The sequence below is a fragment of the Polistes dominula genome, unplaced genomic scaffold (genome assembly GCF_049000335.1).
Source record: "Polistes dominula isolate Pdom_NZ unplaced genomic scaffold, Pdom_raw_medaka contig_49, whole genome shotgun sequence".
Classification (NCBI taxonomy): Eukaryota; Metazoa; Arthropoda; class Insecta; order Hymenoptera; family Vespidae; genus Polistes; species Polistes dominula.
In genome coordinates, this window is record NW_028300914.1 from 1,858,333 (window position 1) to 1,876,941 (window position 18,609).

General features: G+C 32.1%; 4 protein-coding genes across 7 annotated transcripts; 2 read left to right on the top strand and 2 right to left on the bottom strand.

Annotated features, from left to right (window-relative positions):
• Window positions 1-132: 132 nt before the first annotated feature.
• Window positions 133-1,725, top strand: Pa1 (PTIP binding protein Pa1). The gene is made up of 3 exons (XM_015321897.2): window positions 133-451; window positions 586-743; window positions 831-1,725. Exons 1-3 carry the CDS (start codon window positions 383-385, stop codon window positions 1,060-1,062), a joined length of 459 nt encoding a protein of 152 aa, XP_015177383.1. The 5' UTR covers window positions 133-382; the 3' UTR covers window positions 1,063-1,725.
• On the bottom strand, window positions 1,686-4,804 carry LOC149033300 (protein I'm not dead yet-like). Its single transcript, XM_089169816.1, has 8 exons — window positions 3,884-4,804; window positions 3,433-3,813; window positions 3,303-3,358; window positions 2,920-3,232; window positions 2,671-2,813; window positions 2,517-2,611; window positions 2,170-2,453; window positions 1,686-2,102 (listed from the first exon to the last, which is right to left on the bottom strand). Exons 1-8 carry the CDS (start codon window positions 4,061-4,063, stop codon window positions 1,818-1,820), a joined length of 1,737 nt encoding a protein of 578 aa, XP_089025942.1. The 5' UTR covers window positions 4,064-4,804; the 3' UTR covers window positions 1,686-1,817.
• On the bottom strand, window positions 3,502-10,037 carry LOC107066780 (protein I'm not dead yet). Its single transcript, XM_089169801.1, has 10 exons — window positions 7,688-10,037; window positions 7,483-7,603; window positions 6,986-7,366; window positions 6,821-6,879; window positions 6,406-6,718; window positions 6,183-6,325; window positions 6,023-6,117; window positions 5,664-5,947; window positions 5,078-5,338; window positions 3,502-3,641 (listed from the first exon to the last, which is right to left on the bottom strand). Exons 1-10 carry the CDS (start codon window positions 7,732-7,734, stop codon window positions 3,633-3,635), a joined length of 1,713 nt encoding a protein of 570 aa, XP_089025927.1. The 5' UTR covers window positions 7,735-10,037; the 3' UTR covers window positions 3,502-3,632.
• Window positions 10,038-10,313: 276 nt separating this feature from the next.
• Window positions 10,314-17,194, top strand: LOC107066871 (uncharacterized protein CG3556). Of its 4 annotated transcripts, none has more exons than XM_015321896.2 (7): window positions 10,314-10,555; window positions 13,968-14,083; window positions 14,151-14,412; window positions 14,489-14,736; window positions 14,797-15,183; window positions 15,311-15,703; window positions 16,080-17,194. In XM_015321896.2, the coding sequence occupies exons 2-7, from the start codon at window positions 14,011-14,013 to the stop codon at window positions 16,139-16,141; spliced, it is 1,425 nt and encodes a 474-aa protein (XP_015177382.1). In that variant the 5' UTR covers window positions 10,314-10,555; window positions 13,968-14,010; the 3' UTR covers window positions 16,142-17,194. The 4 variants fall into 4 exon arrangements, with proteins under 4 accessions (XP_015177382.1, XP_015177378.1, XP_015177379.1 ...); XM_015321892.2 differs by having other exon boundaries at window positions 10,316-10,555; window positions 15,305-15,703; XM_015321893.2 differs by lacking the exon at window positions 10,314-10,555 and adding an exon at window positions 13,285-13,419 and having other exon boundaries at window positions 15,305-15,703.
• The last annotated feature ends 1,415 nt before the right edge of the window (window positions 17,195-18,609 follow it).

Here is an 18,609-nt window from a genome sequence, read left to right on the forward strand (position 1 = left end):
ATTCATGTTATTTCTTTTTTATATTTATACACATATATATTTTTGTAGGTGTATTTATACGAACATTTGTTTATTTTCAATAATCAACCAGTTGCATTGACTAATGTTGTACGTGATGTATAAATTCATAATGTTTATTTGAAGTGGTTATATTCATTTTTATAAACAATTGTTAATACCTGTATTATTATAAATTGACATTTATCAATTTTTATAAACTTGTGTCATAACACAGTGATTCAAAGTGTTATCTCGTATATTTAATTCTTTTTATTATCAAGAATAAATGATGTGTATGTAAAACATAACCTCAATGTTAGAATACAGTAATAGTTTTCTTCAAAAATAATTACGGAATTATAGTGAGAATTGACATATAATTATGGAAAGAAACGAAGAAGAGTGGTCTGTTGAATGTTCAGATGAAGAAAAATATGAAGTTGATTCTAAAGTAAGATATTTATGTATGTTTTTAAGTTAACCTTAGTTACTACTATTTAGTTATCTAAATTTACATATGTTCAGTGTTATAAATTTGTAAACATTTATGTGCAAGTTAATTGAATATGATTATTTATTTTATAGAGTGAATGGACGTTAAAGTCAGAAGACATACTTTCTTTAATCGATGGCTTAGAAAGTAATCGTATATTGGAGCTCGAATGGAAATGTCCTGGTAGAAGAGGTCCATCTCCATCACCTTCCAGTAATCGACAACAAGAACATGGTTCCCAGGAATATAAGTAATTTAAATATAATCTCTTGTTTAATAAAACAAATTCTTATTATTACATTGTAACTGTTATTTAATGTATGAATTTGTTTTGTAGACCTGAAGAAAAGTCAGACTTTGATTTCATGGATGAAATGTCATCGCCTAGATTACCAGTACGAAGAGTAGGAGAAAGTACTCCTAAAGGTAGTGCAAAGAAGAAAACAGCCAGTTTTAATGGTGTTCTATCAACAATGTTACGCCATCGTAGATTGGAACAACAAGAAATCAATTCCAGTCCTAAGAAAAGTGAACCTAATTCACCAAGTTTGAAAACTCAACCGACTTAACATTATCCTTTATACGAGGAAAATACTGACATTGATACAAACGCATATTATATTTCCAAGATATGGGAAAAATGAGAGAATGTTTATTTTTTTCACATATAAGGTCATTAATACGAAGATTATATATTGTATATGAGTACAATATGAATATCGAAATTGATCGGTAATAATTCTTAAAGTAAATCTTGTATTTACTAACCTGATGAAAGGTACTTTTTATTATCCTCTATGAGGGTACAATTTAATTATATTTGATAGATCAAGATGAAAATAGATAGATCAAGATTAAAATCTCTTATATATTTTCGTTTATCTGTTTTAAATTAATCATATCTAATTTCTATATTAATTTATTTTTACTTGAAATCAATTGAATTAAATATAATGTGTGAATAGGATAGGGTAATGATGCACGATGCATAATTTTAATCAACAGAATCATAGTATTTTCTTTTTTTTGCATATAAATCTTTAAAATATTATTTGATATATATGCCAATTTTAAACATATATCTAATATCATAGAACTTCTTTATACATTTTTATATCTACATTTACATATAACTTACAATTTAAATTTAAATATATATATATATATTGTACAAAAGTACTTAGAAAAAATGATGTGTTATTGTAATATAAATCTAATGATTTGTAAACAAATTGCTACGTTGTATTTATTAATCTTTATTGAAAGTTAATGTATAGAAATTGACTTTTCGTTTATATATATCATCAATACGTAAAAAAAAAGATTAAGTACATTTAGTATCTTCGCTCTCTCGAATATCAGCAGCCCAAGCAGGAAAATGGTTGATGTCGTAGATGTAGGCACCCCATGTTGAAAATACAAGTAGTTCAACTAATAAACTGTAAATAGAAGGCATACATCCTCCGAGTATTAACCATTTAGTTGGAATATGACCTGCGACTGCTATGAGAGCATTTGGAGGAGTACCAACTGGTAATCGAAATGAAAATGAGCACATTAACGTAGCTGGTATCATTAAGTACATCGGATGTAGTTCCATAGCTATAGACTGTCAATATAATATAAATTTATGTAACACAGAGATGAGATATAAAATGTAAGATAAAATATCGTACCATTTGAGCAATAACTGGTAATGTTATATTGGCAATGCCGACGTTGGACGTAAATTCTGTAATTATGCCGATGAATAAACAAACGAATGCCATTACAATAATTGGTGGTAAATGTCGAAGTGGTACAAGAACGTGACCAACTCTGTGGGCTAAGCAAGATTCAACACTTCCTTTAGCAATAGCAAAACCGCCACCCAGTAAAAATATCAAACTCCATGGCATTTTAGTTTCAATGACTTTCCAAGTTATCAAACCCTCCGATGATTTGATCGGTCTTTTGGCAGCTACATGATGTACAATTAATTATATTACATATTTATATTTTTAGTCATTTAAATTATGCTTACGATCTTTGCTCCAGGAATGAATGAAAGCAGGCTCTTTTGGTATGAAAAACATAAGAATCGAAGCAAATATAACTGGCGTAGAATCTTTTATATCTCTGTAAAGATAATCAAATAATAAATTAGCATAAACGATCGAATATTATTAGATACATACATATCTGTTATAACTTCGGACCATCCACGAATAAAGCCAGGTTTTCTAAATACCCATAAGAAAATACACATTATAAATAATGTAGTAACTCCGATTTCGTGAAACGATATAGGACCTAAATTTGTATATCGTGTTTTAATGACCTGCGAAAGTTATATTTTATAGAAATAAATGAATATTATCGTTAATTTCTGATAATTATATAACTGCATATTATATTATACAATATATAATTGTAATTGGATTTACATTGTTCGTGATTTCTTCGCCTTCTGGACCTATTGTAGCTGCCAAAGCATCCTTACTTTTTGGTCTTAAGTATCCCAAATATGCTATTCGTATGTAGATCCAGGTGATAAACGAATTGACGATCATTTGTGGAAACGAAGCTATCAACCAGTCGGTGAAATTGATACCATTGGAAGAAGGGAAGGTGCTCTCATAAATTCCTTTGAATGTAAGATTCGTTCCGGTACCAACGAGAGTTCCCGTTCCACCGAAAGTGGAAGAATATGCGATGCATAAAAGATAACCCACTGTGATCTTCGATGGTCTCAATATTCTGCAAGAAAAAAATGTATATATGTAAACAGGAAGAAAGTTTGAAAAAGTTAAGTGAATATATTGCTTACTGTTCATTGGGATTTTCTGGGTCAGGTACCGTTATGAACACCTTACCAAATCCAGCCTGTAGAGTAGTAGTAGGAAGGATAATAAATTCATTGGCACTTATACCAATTATAAGATCAAGAAGTCACAGACCTCTTCCAATTCTTGAAGGATGGCGAAGATAATAGGTAACATCATAGCCGTCGCAGCCGTGTTCGAAACCCACATGGATATGAACGTGGTGACTACACAAAGACCACCAAGTAGACGGGCATGACTACAGCCGACCATTTTCATTACACCAAGGGCGATTCTGAGATGCAAATTGGAATGTTCGATCGCTACAGCGAGTATCAAGCCACCTATGAAGACCATGATTGTATCGTTCATGTAACAGGCACATGTTTCAGCTGTACTAAGTAAACCAAGAAAGGGGAAGAGAATAATAGGCAACATTGCAGTGATTGCCATGGGGAATACTTCTGATATCCAATATCCAGCCATTATTAATATAACGAAAGCACATCTGCTTTCCTACAATTGAAATTATATTTGAAAAGATTGAATTTTTCTACACGACGATGTATTCATATTAAAATAATACCGAACAATCGTAAATGATCATAAATGGTAATAGAAATGAAGGCCAAAGAATAGCGAAAATGGTTTTCCAATAAGTTTTTAGGAAGTACAGTGTCCTTTTTCCATAAGTAACGTCTTCAACGACAGTTTCTCTATATATATATATATATAAAAGACGATTAAAAATTAGTTCAATTTTCATTGAAGATTATTCATAATTCGATAGATTGATTTTTTTTTTTTTACTGACTCCTCTCTTTCATCTTCTTCGGCCATTTAATTGCGATATTTTTGTTAATATAAGAAGCAAATTTTTAAAGAACCGACGAACAAGCTTGTATCACAAAATAGCAAATTATCGTATACTTTATTTTCACGTATTTATTTAACAAACTTCATATTGGAATGTTTTATACATATTATGCTGTTATTCAATTTTTTTCTTTTTTTTGTTTTTTGACTCATATTATGCTTAATGAATTAACTCGAAGAAATTTTCATTAGTTAGTCCGCATACGTGATATGCATCCAAAGTTCAAACATCTAAATTTAGTCGGCCTAGAATCTTGAAAAGGGGGCTGGATAAGGTCGCGTTTCTTTCTATCTGATGGAGAGAAGAAGACGACGACGACGACGAGGACGATGGAAGCATTTGGTTCGACCTTAATGACGTCTCTTCAAGCAAGACAGGGAGCAGTGCCTGCGGCGGTACTGATTGCGCTCTTTTCATTGTCCGAAATACCTTCAGTACTTTAGCCAACTTATATCTACCATCTTTGCCATTTCTTAGTTTGACTCTTTCATTCTTTAGTTAAATAATAATAATAAGAAAAAGAGGAATGAAGAAGAAGAAAAAGAAGAAGCAAAGAAAATGAATGGAATAAATAAAAAAATGAAAATGATAATCTTTCTATAATAATTGGTTATATTAATTGTAAAAATAATCATCTCAAATAATTTGAAATATTTATCAAAATAATTGTTATCTTACGTTTTGTACCAATTGTCAATAAAATAATGTTATAAACGCGTTTTAATGACACGAAATAATTTTTATTATAATATATATTTCAATTGATATTATTAACAAGAAAATAATCTCGACGAAATTGTAGATGCATTACGATTACAATACTGTCTTGTCTTTTTTTTTTTTTCGTCATGATTTGAATGATTTTTTGTATGAAAATTAATCGCAATGTCTGCTGATACTTGCATTGACTTTTCTATCCGCCCATTCTGGAAAATCGTCGATGCCGAAAACGTAGGATCCCCAAAGTGGAAAGACGAGTAGTTGTATGAGCAAGCTATATATCGCAGGCAAACATCCGCCGACGAGTAATACTGACGTTCGCATGTGAGCCGCGATCGATATAATTGCGTTTGGTGGAGTGCTGACTGGTAATCGAAATGCATAGGAGCACGTTATTGTCACTGGTACCATCAGATAAAGAGGATGTACCCTCATCGCTGTAGACTGTAACAATAACGTTATGGCGACGTGCGTCGTTATCGTTTCAGTATTGTTCTTATCAAATTGATTTTTCATAGTAATGTGTGGTTACCCGAAAATTTCATGCCGATTTATCAATAATATATATGTCAATCAAAATTTGAAACATTATTAAACCCGTTAAGGAACAATTTTGGTTCAACGTAATATAACACTGCTCGAGTTAACTCGAGCTTGTAACTTAAGGGGTTAATTTGAAATGAATTTTCTTCACTTATTGACACATGAATATGTAAAAACTAGCATCAATTTTTTCGGTTAAATCTGAATATTATTTAATCAAATTTACCATATGTGCTATTATTGGTATAATAATATTTCCAGTTCCAACGTTTGAGGTCACTTCCGTTAGAGTACCGACGAATAACAAAACTACTGCCAATAACGGCAGAGGGTGTAAAGTTTGTAACGGTAATAAGGATCGACCTAGTCTTATAGCCAGACAGGATTCATTGCTAGCCTTGGAAATGGCAAATCCACCACCTAGAAGAAAAACCAATCTCCACGGCATCTTTCGTTTAATCACGTTCCAAGTTATTAAACCTTCGGATGGACCCCATGGTCTTTTTTGGGCTGTTTAAACACAACTAATTAATTATCTTTCAATACATAGTGTTGTGATATCATCTGATTGATATATATGCTCACGATCTCGGCTCCAAAAGTATATAAAATTGGGATCTCTAGGGATGTAAAACATCAACAAGCAAATGAGAAGTGCAGGTGTTGAATCCTTGATCTCCCTATTCGATTAAAAATATAATAAATACAAAAATTCTTTAATAATTATTGTACAAACAATTCTTACACGTTTGATATAAGGTCCGCCCAACCTGTAACAAATCCAGGAGATCTGAATACCCATAAAAATATACAAGTTAAAAAAAGTACCGATACAGCGATCTCATGGAAGGACATTGGACCTATTTGTTTCAGTTTTTCTTTGATCACCTAAGAATATCGCGAATGAAATTTGATATCATTTATATTTTTTTTAAAATAATTTTTGTGTGAAATAAATTTAAATTCACTTGATTGGCTACTCTCTCGCCTTCCGGACCAATTCTCGCAGCTTCGGCATCTTTGCTCTTTGGTCTTAGAAATCCAAGATAAACTATTCGAAGATGCAACCACAAAATGAAGGAATTAAGAGCCATTTGTGGAAAACAAGCTACAGTCCATGTGCCAAATGTAATTGGTTCCGCTTCGGGAAATGTATATTCGAAGATTCCTTTGAAGACAAGATTTGTTGGTGTACCAACCAAAGTTCCAGTTCCCCCAAATGTCGAGGCGTACGCTGCCGCGAAAAAATAAGCTTTTGTCACGTTCGTTGGTTTTAATTCACTGAAAAAAAAAAAAAAAGAAGAAAATGTCATTTAGTTTAGAGTATTTTTGAAACAACCAACCTGTTCCTATTTTCATTCAATTTAGGATAATTTTACGTACGGATCGGCATCGGGTTCCTCTGGATCTATTTTAACGTAGAATACTTTTCCTAGTCCTTGCTGTGCCAATATAACAAAAAGATAATAATTAAACAAAAAAAAAAAGAGTTAGGATAATATTATTATTATTATTATTATTATTAAAAAAGAGAAGAGGAAAAAGAACCCTTTCCAATTCGTAGAGAACGGCAAATACAATGGGCACCATCATCGCAGTGGTTGCAGCATTCGCGATCCACATTGATATAAAAGTGGTTACGGTACAGAGACCACCTAGAAGTTTTGTGTGGCTACATCCAAGCATGTTCATGACCAAGAGAGCTATTCTCATATGCAGGTTGCAATGTTCCGTCGCAAACGCAAGGATCAAACCACCCATGAAAATCATTATGGCATCGTTCATGTAGCAATACACGGTCTCAAGTGTACTCATTATTCCAAAGATTGGAAAGAGAACGACCGGCATCATGGATGTAATGGGTACAGGAATAGCCTCGGTCACCCAATATCCTGCCATTAATAAAACGACGAATGCACATCTGACCTCCTGACAGAAGACAATACACATGTCAATTAAAATAATAAGATTTTTAACGGAAATTGACTTTCTTTTTATAATTAGGTTATAACTCATATACTAAATTTAGGATTAATTTGAAATACCTGACAATCGTAAATATACAGAAAAGTTGTTAAAAATAGAAACCAAATTATAGCAAAGATTGATCGCCAATATAATTGAAAAAAGTTACCGGTGTTTATCCAGAATTCTTTTTTCTGAGAGCTAAGAAATAAATGATTATATTACAATTATAATAAATCATTTAATGTGTGTGGGTTATATAATAAAAAAGATAAATATAATAACTTTTGTTCTTCATCATCTACCACGAAATCGTTTTCTCTTTGAGCCATTTATTTAGATTTCAAACAAGTTCGTTCGTTAGATTTTATTATACGAAGATCATCTGTCTCCCATATTGATTTTTTCTTCATATAAATAATACGATATATATCGATTTTATTTAGATAGTTTTCTTGCAATCAATTTCATTCGTGTACAATTATTTTTATTATTGGTAGAATTAAAAATATAAAAAACGATTTAGAAAAAGGTGTCTTATGGTGGGAGGAGTGGGGGAGATGTGTGGGAGAGAGTGGGGATGTGTTAGAGTAGTAAAAAGGTTGAGAAAGGTAGTGGGGAGTGACTATTCAAAAGTATTTTCATAGAGGACAAGGTATCAGTCTGAAGGTGAATTTCGAAGAGGACGGTACGTATAATTTATACACTATACTTTTAGACTGTAATATACATTTATTTTGATTTATTAATAATTATTTATGATATATTAAACAATCTAATGTATTGTAATAATATTTATAATTGTTTAAACGTATATATATATATATATATATATATATATATATTTGTTTAAATATTAAAAAACAATTTTACGTAGTTTTGTCACAAAATATATATAAATATATATAAAATATAATATATATATATATTATTACCTTATACCGCCATCTGTTAGAATCTTATCGAACAAACAGAGATAATTATAACTCTTTGTTAATAATCAAATAATTAGCGATTAATAAAATAATATTGCAATTATAAATTGAGATATAAACTATCCTATCTTTCAAGTTGGATGAAAAACTGCACACAGTGTGCAAAATTTGATTCAAATCGGTTCAGTAGTTTACGAGTCCATTGCGGACAAACAACGTGACACGTAATTTATATATATATATATATATATATTATATTATATTTTTCATATCATCACAATTATATTAATATTATAAAACAAATCACATAAAAGTAAATATTATTTTTAATTCATTGTCTTAATTATCAAATACGTGTGTACGTAGACATTTGCAAATTTTTCAATTAACGTTAATTCGTGAAATCATTTGACAAAAAAAAAAAAAAAAGAGAATCTTTTATTTAGAACGGCGACGGGGTTGAAATGAAATTTTAGAACGAGTCGATGGTAAAACGTGGTGGCTTGTCGTTGATTCGAGAGAGATAGCAAGGGTAACAGGAGAAAACAAGAAAGAAAGAAAGAAAGAAAGAAAGGAAGGAAGGTAGGAAGGATGGATGGATGGAATGGAATGGAATGGGTGCAAAAGTAGAGGAGAAGGGAAGTTCAGTCTCACGCTGATTCACCGGGAGATTTTAAGCTGGCTGATTCAGAAAGAGAGACAAACGGGGTTGAGGTAAGGGGTAAGGGGGTTGCTGTTGAGGTGGCGCGTTGGTAGACAGCGAGGGTGGGTGAAAGTCGGGAAAACAAAAAACAAAAAAAAAAAAAAAAGAAGCAACGCACCCTCGGTAGTCTCGTGGCAGGGAAAACCCGTCGAGTAAAACAAAAAAAAAATATCGAAAAGAAAAAGGAAGGAAAAAGCTCGTCGAGGGAGGATGCTTTGGTTGAGTAGAGAGGACTGAGTTTTGAGGACCGATGGGGGGGGGGTGAAGTGAGAAGGGGTAGTAAAGAGAAAAATAAAAAGAACGTTACGAAGATGGCTGGAAAAATAGATAGAAATGGATATATATGTATACAGGGTGCGTGCAATGTAATGGTGCCACCATCTTTGGTTATATACAAATATGTCCAATTTTTTTCTTTCCAAAATTCTTTTTCAAATTATATCTTTATCCATCCATTTTCTTATCTTATATATATATATAAAAAAAAACTCATTTTAAAGTGGAGTCCAATTAACAATGGATATTCTCAAGTAAGAAATTCAATTAACGTTGATACAAGTTCTACCCTCTGTCATGTACACATACACATATATATATATAATATACAAGCTGAAGAAAGAAACTTTCAAAGTCTACCAACACTGCAAAATTTTCAACGCAAGAAACTTTCAATTGTTCACGTTACATAGCTCTCACCCTTTATATAGATACTACATAGATATATTATATATATATATAGAGAGAGAGTAGTCCAGCTGTGTAGGGTTGACTATTCTCTCTTTCTCTCTCTCTTTTATCTCTCTCATTTTTCTTATTCTCTCATCGAGAGAGTGGGGAGTGTCGTTGCGCGAAAGAGAGCGTGTTGCCGAAAGGTGGAAAAAAGTAGTGGGAGTGAAAGAGAGGGTGGCCCAACTGGGAGGGTTGGAGGGTGAGTGAGTGAGTGAGCGTTGCGTTCGCACGTGCTAGTGTATAACATTGTAATGTATATACGTATATATGTAAGACGTGTAAGTATATGTAAGCCTCGAGATTGGAAGTAGAGAAAGATAGAGGGTGGTAGGAAAGGGTGGGAGGGTGATTATGCGATGGTAGTGATGGTGGTAGTGGGTGGTAGTGGTAGTGGTGGTAGTTAAAGAGCCGTTCTTCGAAGGCCCCTTCACTGTGCGCAGCTCTTCGTTCCTGGCTTTGCTCTGCATTGCGCATTCACGAGGCAGGCGCATCGTGCTGGTGATAGTCATAGTCATCGTGTTCTTCTCGTAGTCATTGTCGTCGTCGTCGTCGTCGTCGTCGTCGTCGTCGTCCTCCTAGTCTCCTCGTCCTTCTTGTCCTTCTCGTCGATATTACCGTTTCAACGATTCACTTGATTTTTTTTTTTTAACTAAAACGATTTATTTTTTACAGTCCTCTTTTTATTTGCTTTTTATCTCGATACCGATACGATCGAGAGTAGTAAAGATTTGTATCACCAAGTCGTGAAAAAAGAAGTTGAGGGTCATCATCAGTCCAGCTTGAACGGTAAGCCAAAAGTATAAAACTGTGTAAATAATACGAAATAATTTTGAAGTTTAAGTTCGATTATTCGATTACGGTTTGTTTGATTTTTTGAGGAAGAGGGTTTGGGGTAGTTGGGGGGAGGGAAGGAAAGGGTAGCAGGTAAATGAATTTTTGTTCAGGATTTATTTCATCGTTATAATTCTTTTTTTCTTCTTCTTAGTATAATTATGCGTTATTTTGTAAAAGAAATGAATTCGTGTTTTTGAACTTTGATCGATTAAACTTGACTGATTTCTCTTTTTTTTTTTCTTTTCTTGGAACAAGTATTAAAATATTGTGCACATTATATCGATGAAATTTTGGCACGAAGTTTATAAAGGTCATGAAATATTTTATGAATGCTCATAATTTAGTATACTTTTTGTAAAATGTTTCTCTAAGTATAAATCAGGGGTTGAAACAAAAAATCTATTATGGAAGTTCAAGGTAATGAGAATATCGATTAATTTGAAATCACCCGCCGTTTATTCAAATTCGATCAGTTCTTTCGAACACGATTGTTAATTAATGAGATTTAATAAAATATTAATTATGATTGTGTGAACATTCATTTGCCTTTATATTATAATAATCATTTTTCTTGCATTTCTTTTTCAATAAAGAATTTTAATTGAACAACAACAACAACAACAACAACAAAAAATTGAAGATATGTGTAATATAAATGAAAAAAAAAAAATGAATATTTACATTTATCGTTCAAATATATTATCTTTAATATATTTTTTATCAAATAATATATAAATCATTGTATGTATATTATTTATAAAGAAATATTATATAGATTAATATATATATATAATGAAAAATGGTTGTTTCAAAAAGGGAACAAACACAATTTTCAATTTAATTCGGTTGATGACATCTAATGAAATAATTATAGAATAGTAAAGTTACTGTAGATTAATTACATTAGAAGAGAAATTTCGTTATCTCTTAGGAAGGGTCGTACTCGTCTAAAACTTGACTACTTAACACTTGTGAGTGAGGCTCTCTCTGAGGGGCTGACAAAATTCGATCGTTACTACTAGCGGACACCGTACTTGTTATCTCGATGGCCTCGTGTCGTCTCTCCTGACTTTTAATGATTCAAATATCACGATAAAAAAAATATACACATATACACACATATATATAATTTTATTCTATTTCTAAATGAACATAATATAATAAATAATAAAAAGATATATATATTTATATATATATTTTTATATTTGGATTTATGGTACAAGATAAAACATAACCTATATGAAAAGATAAAATACAATTGTAATTATTCCTTGCAAATTTGATTATTAACCCTAACGTTCTGTGACTTTGAATAATTAAAATATTACGCGATAAAATATACACATATATACAATTCTATTCTATTTTTAAATAAACATAATAAAATAAATAAATAAAAAAAAAAAGAATATTTTGTTTATTTGAATTTATATTTTATAATAAATTGATATGAATATATTATCTATATAATTATATTTAAATATCTTTTTTTCTTATTTGGATTTATGGTACAAGGTAAAACATAACCTATATGAAAAGACAAAGTACAATTTTAATTATTCCTTACAAATTTCATTATTCTAACCCTAACGTTTATAGCACATCTACACGTTTATATATAAATTTTTAAATAAACTTTCTACAAGTGTTACACACACACACACACATACACACAAAAGGAAAAAAAAGAAACTTCTATATTATCGAACGTTTTCTACCACCAGTCAGCCATTCTTTTATTGCATACAAAAAGATAGAAGTAGAAGAAGTAACATTAATAAATACAAAATTCATAAGATGAAATTCTTCGAATGTTAATAATATCTACGTTGTCAAAGGGGATGTATACTATACAATATAAAGGGTGAATGACCGAAAAAAGGTACTTTTTTCCAGTCTATGAGTAAAGCGTAAAGCAAGAGCCATTGAATAATGTCCCTTAAAAGGGTTCACGGTTAGTAACACCGATCATTACCTTATCGCGGTTAGGTGCTGCTGCTATTGCGAAAAGTCACTCGTGCGTTTGCCTTTTCCCTTTTCCCTTTTCTGTTTTTTTTTTTATAACTATACCTATTCATTGATGTAACCTAAGGGAATAGATGTAAAACAAAAAGAGGGTTGAAAAAAAGCAAGAAGAAGAAGACAAAGATAAACAGAAAGAAACCAAAAGGTCTTGTGAATTCATTCTATATAATTTTAGTATGTTACAGGGTAGTAATAATAATCATATGTGTGTGTATATGTGTGGGGGGAGGGAAGGAAATACATATTCGGTTAATACCCTGACTTATACACACACATACAGACAGAAGGAATATAGCTAACTATGAAAAGTTCGATAGGGTAGAATGGTAGCGTACAATCTCTTCAGTACAATAGAGGATGCAAGGTATGCTAGGTACAGACAATAAAGCGTAGCAAAAGAGAAAGCAAGAGAAAGAGAGAGAGAGAGAGAGAGAGAGATGGAGATGAAGAAAGATAAGGGTGGATAGAATAGACAAGAGAGAAGAGAAAGGGCGAAATAGGGGAATGGGTGGTTGAGGGGTGTAAGAGAAGGGGAATAAAAGCATATATACCTGGCCACGGTTACCAAGCTGTGTGTATCTGAGCGCGCATTGCCGTGTTCAACGTTGTGTGCGACAAACTAGATATCTGTGTGTATGTATGTGTGTGTGTGTGTGTGTGTGTGTTCACGTTGACTTGGAGGGCGACAGGCGCCATGATATCGATCCTACGCAATATCGTGCTTGGTCCCATGTTACATGAACGAAGCAACGTTTGACGTGTCTCGTGTTCTACTTGCTGGTTTGTCACAAGTAAACGCGATTTATAGTTTTTACGTGTACGAAGTTTATGTACTAAAGCTCAAACATTTCGTTTATAGTAGGCTTAACGAACGAATGAATCTTTAGGAACACAATTCTGTATGCGTGTCATATATTTATATATATATATATATATATGACACGGTTTTATTAAAATGTTTCATGGGAAAATATGATGTGTTGTTTTTGATCATTCAATTGGATTAAATGAGATTAAATCAAATTTATTGGATCTATCTATCGTTCGATAAAATATAATACGATTATATTTTTTTGTTTTGTTTAATTATATAAATAAATGAAATAAACCCTATAGTAGTAGAAAATATTGAAAAATATTGAATACACAGGTGTATTTAATATATTAAAAAGAGATTTAATGTCTTTTTTATAAAGCTTATTAAAATGCGTATTTTAAATACGATGATTGATAATAATTATTATATTTATATTTTCATTTGAATATAAAACATGTTATTATTATTATTATTATTATTATTATTATTATTATTATTATTATTATTATTATTATAAAACAGGTGAGCTGTTGTATCGATAAATTTGTAAGCAAATCCTTGAACAATGTGGGGTAGAGCAAGCATGGCTGCAGTGATTTTATTCCTCGCTTGGTTATGCATCTTTGTTCCTTGCCACGGTAAGTCATTTATAATTCTGTTGATGAGAATATTATCGTCATCACAAAGATCCCTTTTATTATCTAGGAAGTAATACGGAGCTTACTCCATCGGATATGGAAACATCTTCAACCGATGCTGAAGCAGAAACCATTTTGGAACGTGCAACTGCTTGGTTGTGGAGTCAACGGGACAAAGATGCTGGATGGGGTAACGATACTCACAGGGTCATTTTGGTTCTTCGTTTGGGTAATCTTTCACGTAACGATAACGTGGCATTACCTGCCCCATTGGAATTGCAATTAAGTTCTAAAGAAATGGAATTGGAAATAGTTCTTTTACTTTGGAGGTGAATTAATATGATTTATCATTTAGAAATATATTGACCAGGTTCTTCTTTTCATTATCATTTTGATGATCTTCAGACATAGGGAAGTTGGTTTTTCTCCAGTACGTTTGGCTCGTTATACTTTGGCATTGAATGCCATGTGCATGGATCCAAGACAATTTCATGGACACGATTTGATCGGAACTTTGCAACATCACGAACCACCGACAGATTATGAATTTGCCCTTACAACATTGGCTGCGTGCAGTGCACAAGCTCACGTACGTAAACGACAAATACGACGTTTGTTGGACATTGCTAATGCTTCACAAGATCATAATGTTGGTGAGTTGATTAACATTGAAATGATTAATGTATTAGAAACTAATGATTAATTATTCATAGATACCGTGGCTATGGTGATATTGGCACTGAGATGTATCGTACAAGATCATAGACATAGAAATTTACATCATTTTGTTCGAAAACCATCAATCAGTTTGGCCCAACAACAAAGATTAGACGGTAGCTTTGGTGATCTTCATACAACAGCATTGGTCATGCAAGCTTTAGAAGAAGTTGAGAACGAGCCTACTGACAATTGGAACAGATCAGCAGCATTGGCATGGTTGATAAGTCAACAACGTCCAGATGGTTCCTTTAACGGAGACATTCGTGCAACTGCTGAAGCACTTCTTGGTGTTTCACCACGTGGGCTTGCTAGTATTCGTGCTTTAGATTGTGGACAGGGTTTGACAGATAGTTCACCACCTAGACTTACAACTAGCAATAGTAAATTTTTCCTGTCTATTCTTTATTTAATTAAAAAAATTGATAATAATGTTTGAATAATTATTGATAATAATTGATAGAAATGACGAACAAGTAAGATATGTCTCGTTAAAACTATGAGTTGCAGATTTGGCGACCTTAGAGAATCACAGTCAAACGTTAGCAGCAACTACAAGTGGAAGTAACATCAGTAATATTGATACTACTATTACTGGTACCTCGGTACCAATCATGGTTAACGTTTCATATACACTTTGGGTTGGAAGTAACGTCAACGAAACGTACAACTTAACAGTTTCTGCACCGAAAAATGAAACCTTCTATGGCGTGATGCTTTTAGCTGCTGAAATGTCACCACACTTTCAATTTGCTGCATCGGAATGGCCAAATGGTCACTACGTGCATACATTGGCTGGTTATAAAGAAGAACCGATGTCTTATCATTATTGGTTGCTCTATCGATTACCAACATTACCGGATCCTTCCTCGCCACCTGGAAATCAATTGGTTGCACCTGGAGGTGATACCTTGATCATTATTATTACTATTATTATTAATTGGCATTAGGAACTCGGAAGTTCATTGCCGCAAATACCAAATCTCGCCATTGTTCCCATCCCAGTGCTTGACCCTTCCATTCGTGGTCCTCGTAGCCCATTTTTTTAAGATCCCGAAATAATATTGTCCTCACATCTACGTCTCGGTCTATCCAGTGGTGGTCTTTTCCCGTTTGGTATACCGACCAATATTTTGTGCGCCATTCGATCCTTTCCCATGCACCGTGCCACGTGACCAGCCCATCTTAATCGGCGTGATTTTATGACGAACTTGATCATTATTATCTACAAAAATAATATTAATGAATTGATTGATTAATTTTGTATTCTTTTTGTCAGGTGTTGATGATCTTCAAGTCAGCGAGGGAGAACATTATCTCTTTTGGTACAAGAAGCTATGAACTGTGTACAAGAGACTGATAATCGAATAAGAAGATTCGATAATAATAGAAGAGATCAATCAGCAAAGAAATAAAATGAGAAATAGAGAATGTATGCTTATGAAAGATATTTATAGTATGAATGTTCATGCATCTGTTCTCGTATGAATGTATGAATCTATTTGAGAGAAAGAAAGAAAGTGAGAGAGAAGAGAGAGAGAGAGAGAGAGAGAGAGAAAGAGAGAGTTAGTATGAAACTGATATTTCGGATTACTAGAGCGAGAGCTGAATAGTATTCACTGCCATTGCTAAACCGTAAAGCGTATTCACCTAAGCACGTATTCGTGCATAACCGCTCGTAGTTTCAAGGACAACCAATCAATCACAACTCCTCTAAGAACGGTAAAGAAAAGATTGGCAGTGATTTCTTAAACTCCGTTCTAGTGACTGTTTATCTAGGGTCCGGTATTTATTCAAAGATGTGAATTACGTTCCAACATTACCGGACCATATATATATACATATATATCAAGGAGAAACTACGCGACTCGTTATTTAAGCTACGAAGAATACCGTTTTCTATGAAACTGCAATGCACAACCATATTATATATTATGATATATCGTATTAATTAATATTTAATAAATCCGATACTCATACGTGTAAAAAAAAATCAAATTATATATATATATATATATATATTTACATGTATGTATATACATATATATATATATGTATATATATGTATATTTACTAGCAAAGAAAAAAAAAAAAAAGAAAAGATGGCCTGTTTCCTGTTCTTGCAAAAACAAAAAAAAAAGTATCTCATTAATTTAGTAACAACTCGTATTATTAAAAAAAAATTAATAAAAACACAAAATAAGATATTAGATTGCTTATTGTGATAATATGGGTTATTAAATTAATTAAGGACAACAAAAAAAATAATCAAATAATCATCATCATCATTTCATTCGCATATGCTGTATCATATGATTTGTTGTTTAAAGTCAATAAATAAATAGATGATTCATATGAGAGAGAAAGAGAGAGAAAGAGAGAAAGAGAGAGAGAGAGAGAGAGAAAAAAAAGAGTACAAGGAAATGGTGCATTGGTTCTTAGTATAGGTGTCTACTTAAAACAAAGGTATGTTCCTATTGATAACAAAATAACATATTTTTGTGACATATATATATATATATATATATATATTAATAATTATAATATTATTATATTCTATAATTAATGCATGCACATTTGATGTTGAATATTATAATAAAATAGAGATTTTTTGTGAATTACCATATCAAAGATAAGTTATCGATGTAGATACGATGACAAAAGTAGTTTTTATTTAATCTTATATATAGTAGCTAGAAAAAGTTTGCAAAGAATTCGACAAGTGCACAATATTAGGAGTAGAATAATTTATTATGTAATATTATTTTTAATTTTTCTTTTTTTTTGTAATTATTTATTTAATAATAAAAGTGTGCGCCTGTAGGAATGCAACCCGTCAGACACAGTTTGAAAATGTTGCTTGCGAGCGCCATCTGTTGGGACCGAATTTTTGTTCAGTCCAAACTGTTCATACACGTATGTATTACGGGTTGCCTATCTTTCGGGCTGAAACAAATTTCGTCTCAACAGATGGCGCTCGCAAGCAATAACCGGTCGGTAAAATAAAGTAATAGTTATTACCATTAGATAAAGATGAATGTCTTAACAGTCGGTAAGTGAAGTAATAGTTAGTACCGCTAGATGGCGGCACATATTTTACTAGTCGGTAAAATAAAGTAATAGTTATTACCACTAGATAACGATGAATTTTTTACCAGTCGGTAAGTGAAGTAATAGCTAGTACCGCTAGATGGCGGAACATATTTTACTAGTCGGTAAGATAAAGTAATCGTTATTACCGCTAGATGACGGCACCATTTTGATCTGTAAACATATTATTGTCTAGGTTATTTGTTGTCACTGCAGTTATCTTCTATTCGCATAATAATTCAAAGGTATTTTAATTTATAATTATTCATTCTATTATTTGCGTAATAATGTTTATTTCCTAATAAAATTTTTAACATTGCCACACAAAAAGGGAATCAGACATCTTATAATATAAATATTTATTGTTTTAAAACATAGATGTGTGTTTGAATTAATTAATAATGTCTTCTATGTTTTCATGAAAACTCGTTAACAATTCGTATGATGGACAAAAGAATACCAAATTTGGATCTTCATGATCAACTTGCATGTTTATTATTTCGACAAATCGACGATTTGACAATTTGGTCATGGCTTTGAAAAACGTCTGAGTGAATTTGTCTTTTAATTCAACGGGTGTCATAGCAGGTTTTGACAATATTCGTGGTAATTGGATGAAAAAACTTGAGGTTAAGTATTCTTCAAGTAGGAGGGATATAATGGACTGTGTGTCTTATGAAACATCAAAGTTTGATTTTATTAATAATAATTTAATATCA